Raw genomic sequence first — 5,761 nt, forward strand, 5'->3', positions numbered from 1 at the left:
GATAATAACATCATACTTCTACCAAATACTCATATACCACATATATATCAAACACACATACATTGACATGTAGACAACAAATTTACATAGTCACATACAAATATCAAATATACATATATATGACAATTTACAAATAATTGATACAGCTACACATATTTTGCAATTAAATTAAAATTTCACAATAAATAGAAGTAATAGAACCTGTGGCGGCGGAAATTAATAAAAATGGTTCAGTTGTGGCGGTAGTCACGGGTGGTGGTCGGGAACACAATCAACAAACTAAAATTTATATTTTTTTGCAATTAACCACTCCAATAAGCTTAGAATCAATGTTACAAGAGAAAAGGGACCCGAAATTGACCTGGAAAAATGATCTCTGTCGCCCGAAAAGCTTGGTTTTGCCGGAAAAAGCTTGGTCTTCACTGGAAAATCCCTCTCGAGAGATTGGTATCTTCACCCAAAATTGATAAATCTGACGTATCCCACAATAATCGACGAAATCGACGAAGCAAGATATGGAGACGAGAGAAAGCAACGGGCTTTGGAGTGAAACAGAAGAGCAAAAGGGAAAAGATCGATTTTTTCTGAGCTTAACTCCGTCGACCTTTAGTGGCGACGCCTTTAATGACGACTAATTGGGCTTTAGCGGCAACAGATGTCAATACCGGCGAGGATCAGAAGAGAATTATTGCCGCGTCATTTTTCTATCTTTAGTGGCAACTATTTTAGGTCTTCAGTGGCGACAAAAGTCGTCGGTATTTCCTTTATGCGTTCCACAAGTACCCTAATCGTTGGATTAGAACAACGATCGGACGATTCTTGTTTACCGGAACGTCAAAGGGCAGATCGATGTGATTCAGCCTTTAGCTGCGACACCAATAACGGTGACACTGATCTTTAATGGCGACAAATTAAATAGTCACCGCTAAAGATCGGTGTCGCCGCTAAATACTGAATTTCTTATAGTGTTGTCCACGTTATAGTTTCAAAATAGCCACTTCCCTAAAGCATAAGAAATAGCCCTTTTCTTCGAAAATGACTACACATTTTAAGAACAATATGTGGTCACTAATGAATCAAAACAGGTTCAAAACACTTGATATATGGTACACAATCATCCATGTAACACGGCCAAACGATTTCTTTCAAAACATTCTTTAATTCCCATGAGATTAATAATAACTCTGAAACTGAGAAAACGAAAAACAAAAATATGGCAACTTTATTTTATGTGGGGTAGAAGAAGCACTCAGCAGAACTAATGATTAACAAAATATATGGGTGTACCATTATTTATTTTGCTTTTATGGTTCACAAACATAGAAAATAACACGTACCACATACATATATGATAATGCTATAGAAACTATTATGTACATTACTGGTAGTTTGTAACAGAGATGGGTAACAATGCATGTTCTACAGTGCTGGATTCGTCTGCACATGTGCTTCCACTAAAATTCAGCATCCACTTTTGGTTTTATTTTTTGTAAAAGAATATTTTGTCTCCTCAACTAATACCCTTGTAATTTTTTAAACATGTAGTAAAATATAACGAAATTTGTATAATACGACTAAACGTTAAACACAGTGATATTCAAAGTGACCGAGCCTTCTTTAAAACGATTCAAATAATTTTGAGTTTAAATCTGAAGCTCGTTATTATGTAAACAATAAAACTCTAAGTGCGATACACATTGCTAGAATCTTCTGATGCAGATGTGGTAGGGCTATCTTTGCCGATTAACATAATTATCTGTCGACAGAACATAATATTCTCACTACAAGTTATAACCTTTTGGGCTATATAAGGAGAGGTTCTTCTATGAAACAGAAGTAGGTTTTCTTTTCGGACTTCAATCCTCTTTCAGGAAAGATCATGGTAATAAATAGCATATGTAGCTAGCTACTAAACCCTAGTTCTTGGTTTGTTTAGATTACAAACTTTCTTTTGATCATTATTTCTTTAGTTTCATTGCTTAAGTTCTTTGTTTCGTATGTGGTGATCAGGAGGGTAAGGTGGGTTTGACCGTAGTTGACGCTGTAGATTACAAGGGTTTACCTGCTGATAGGGCGAAAACTGGTGGTTGGGTGCCTGCTTCTCTCATCCTAGGTCAGTTCATCTTCGTATTAATTCTGTCATGCATTTGGCAACTTTATGTTTTTAGAGTCAAGTATTAATTAAGTTTGAATATTGCATATATACTATACTACCTCCGTAATATATATGTAAGCGGAAACGAATGGAAGGAGATCGATTCATATATATCTCAATGTTAGATATAGACATTACGTAATTAGCGATGTCTGTGATGAGTGCTTTTGTTTATCGTGCTCGTTGTTCCGCCATGCATGGACCAGTTTTGGCTAGTGTGAAGCAAAGATGGGTTAAATCTCGTTGCCTTTTAATTGATCACAGTACAATATATACAAGGCAATCCCGATAATTTAGGGATATGATTATGATATGGATAAATACAAATAAACGTACAACAATTTAATACAAAGGATAAGGTCATCTACAATCTTGTCGTTCAACATATTTGTATACATAGACAGAAATGAAGTTAATTAAACCAAGATTCACATCTCAATGTTTGTGCTTACTTTTGCAATCAAAAGTTCAAGATTAGGTTAATCTCTTTATCTTACACATTATTCTGCTTGAGTTCTTTGTAGAAAGTGATGGTTCGTAGTGTCTAACCTCAAGAGAGCGATAGGCACTAAAGGGTACGATATGACACATATAAATGAACTATACTTAAATTGGGTCTTTTGCGAGGGATAATTATCGTCGCCTAACATACAACAGTAGATCAAATCAAATTGACAAATTCAAATGTCACCAACAAACAAAAAATCAATTCTCCTACACATTAACTATTCCTTAACTTTTCCAAATACAACAGTAGATCGTGTCATGAAGATAGACAATCTTTCTCATAATCAATCATCACTCATGTTTTCCTGATTCCTGGTCAAAACAAGAATCTTTTCATTTGACTTTTTGCTCAAATAACAGGAATCGAAATATGCGAGAGGCTTTCCACGATGGGAATCGCAGTAAACCTGGTGACATATTTGGGTGGAACCATGCATCTCTCCAGCTCAGCTTCAGCCAACGTCGTCACCGATTTCATGGGCACGTCTTTCCTATTGTGCCTTCTTGGTGGCTTTTTAGCTGACACTTTTCTTGGAAGATACAAAACTATTGTCATTTTTGCCTCTATTCAAACTCTTGTAAGTTGTTCTTATTCCGTTAAACTTCTACCACGTATGATCATGGCTAATTCGAGATCTTGATTCATGATTACTGAATTGTTTAGGGTACGTGTGCGTTGGCATTGTCGACCAAGATACCACAGCTCAGGCCACCACCATGCCACTCTCTTGAAAACTGCAAACAAGCAAGTGGTTTACAAATGGGGATCTTGTATCTTGCTTTGTATCTTATAGCCGTTGGTACGGGTGGTCTGAAATCAAGTGTTTCTGGATTTGGAACAGACCAGTTTGACGAAAAGAATGAAGAGGAAAAGATCCAAATGGCGTATTTCTTTAATAGGTTTTTCTTCTTTATAAGTTTGGGAACGTTAATGGCAGTTACAGTGCTCGTGTACATACAAGATGAAGTTGGTAGAAGTTGGGCTTACGGAATTTGTTCAGTCTCAATGTTCACGGCGATTTTGGTGATCGTGTCTGGGACTAAAAGGTATCGATACAAAAAAAGTGCAGGAAGTCCTATTGTTCAGATTTTTCAAGTGATTGTTGCTGCTCTAAAGAAGAGAAAGATGGATCTTCCTTATGATTCAGGCTTGTTATACGAAAATTCGCCTGAGGTTTCAAGAATCAAACACACGAATCAGTTTCGGTATATTCCTTTAACTCACTAGCGTCACTATGTGTTTAATCTATTTAAATACGAAAGTTTGTTGTTTTATTCGATTAAGACATATTTTGTCGCTAATATTACTTTATTTTCTTGCATGTAGTTGCTTAGACAAGGCAGCAATAGTAGCAGAAGGCGACATTGAGAAAAATTCTTCGAGTTCTTGGAATCCATGGAAGCTATGTACGGTGACAAGGGTGGAGGAAGTGAAGATGATGGTGAGGTTACTGCCAATATGGGCGACGACGATTCTTTTTTGGACTACTTATGCTCAAATGATTACCTTTTCCGTCGAGCAAGCTGCCACCATGAGAAGAACTGTCGGAGGTTTCCAAATCCCTGCCGGATCGCTCACTGTCTTCTTCGTCGCTGCAATCTTGCTCAGCTGCGCGGTGTACGATTCTCTGATTATCCCAATTTGGAAGAAATGGAAAGGAACACCGGGGTTCACTGATTTACAAAGAATTGGGTTGGGTCTTGCTCTCTCAGCGCTAGGAATGGCGGCAGCGTCGTTGGGCGAGGTGAAAAGATTATCGGTGGCGAGGCGGCACCCCACTCAGACGACGGAGCCGCTTCCTATCAGCGTCTTCATCCTGATCCCACAGTTCTTCTTCGTGGGGTCCGGTGAGGCGTTTATTTACACCGGCCAGCTTGATTTTTTTATCACTAGATCACCAAAAGGGATGAAAACGATGAGCACTGGTCTGTTTCTAACAACGCTGTCACTGGGTTTTTTCTTGAGCAGTCTCTTGGTGACTGTGGTGAAGAATGTCACCGGAAACAATGGTGAAGGTGGGTGGCTCGCCAACAACATTAATAATGGAAGGCTTGATCTCTTCTATGGATTAGTGGCGGCTTTGAGCGGCTTAAATTTTGCAATTTATCTTGTATGTGCAGCTTGGTACAAGAAAGACAAAGGTAAATCGACAGATGTCGTTGAAATGGAGAATTGTTAGACTTTTGAAAGTGGCATCTCAATTAAGATTTGTGTGCAGATTTTATTTTCTTGTTGGCAATGTACACAAAGAAAATACGAATAAAAAGTGTGTTTTCTTAATGTGTTATTTACAAACATATATTTTTTTGTTGTAGTTTTTGAAAACTAATAACTATTTCGCTCCATAAATTTGCGGTTTTTAAAAAACAAAAAAACACACCATCGGTTTTTACTTTTTATTATGGTTGCGATTTATTGGTTGCGGTTTATATGGTTTTTGTGGTTAAATTTAGTTGCGGTGCGATTTTTGCTCATCCCTAAGTATCTAAGTTTGATATGTTTTTTTATTAGCTTTATTAAAATGATGAGTATAACCAATGTTTTAGATAAAGCTATGTGTAACTTTGACGTTACTGTCGAACTTCAAGTTTTTACGAGCCGTGGTGAGTCTCGTCGTTTGTAAGGCATAATATAAGGCGACAATTTTGTGTTTATGTGTGTGTCTATATATATATATATATATATATATATATATATATATATATATATATATATATATATATATATATATTATTCATTCTTATATACATATATTTTATCTTTGAATTTGTCTGTATATATCTCAACTTGCCTCTGAAATGATTGTATGTAAATTATAATGTCATCAGCATAACAGCCTTTCCTGTCACCTTTAATTAAAAATTAAAAGAAAAAGAAAAATGTCATCTCAAATTACAAACACTTTGTACAAAGTTTCCATATATAATAAATAATATTTTTTTTTCTTAGTACCTTGTTGCAACCAGGAACAAGATCTTGAAGGAACTTCGTCCTCTCACTGATCTTTTCTCTTATGACATGACATTTCCACAAGAAGAATGTCAATTGGTTTCATGAGAAAAAAATGGAACAGAATTGAAACGAATAGAATGGAATAT

At 36.4% G+C, this 5,761-nt stretch overlaps 1 protein-coding gene across 1 annotated transcript; it reads left to right on the forward strand.

Moving 5' to 3' along the window:
* Positions 1 to 1,738: 1,738 nt before the first annotated feature.
* LOC145066328 (Major facilitator superfamily protein) lies at positions 1,739 to 4,943 on the forward strand. Its single transcript, XM_079013556.1, has 5 exons — positions 1,739 to 1,882; positions 2,011 to 2,113; positions 3,023 to 3,240; positions 3,327 to 3,868; positions 3,990 to 4,943. The coding sequence occupies exons 1-5, from the start codon at positions 1,880 to 1,882 to the stop codon at positions 4,840 to 4,842; spliced, it is 1,719 nt and encodes a 572-aa protein (XP_078869682.1). The 5' UTR covers positions 1,739 to 1,879; the 3' UTR covers positions 4,843 to 4,943.
* The last annotated feature ends 818 nt before the right edge of the window (positions 4,944 to 5,761 follow it).

Source organism: Lactuca serriola, chromosome 8, assembly GCF_051521515.1.
Source record: "Lactuca serriola cultivar US96UC23 chromosome 8, Lser_US96UC23_V15, whole genome shotgun sequence".
NCBI classification, from domain to species: Eukaryota; Viridiplantae; Streptophyta; class Magnoliopsida; order Asterales; family Asteraceae; genus Lactuca; species Lactuca serriola.

Excerpts from the sequence above, each read along its gene's own strand:
- LOC145066328 (XM_079013556.1), top strand. Across the intron at positions 2,114-3,022 it reads GCCTGCTTCTCTCATCCTAG|GAATCGAAATATGCGAGAGG; the intron begins GTCAGTTCATCT and ends CTCAAATAACAG. Across the intron at positions 3,869-3,989 it reads AAACACACGAATCAGTTTCG|TTGCTTAGACAAGGCAGCAA; the intron begins GTATATTCCTTT and ends TCTTGCATGTAG.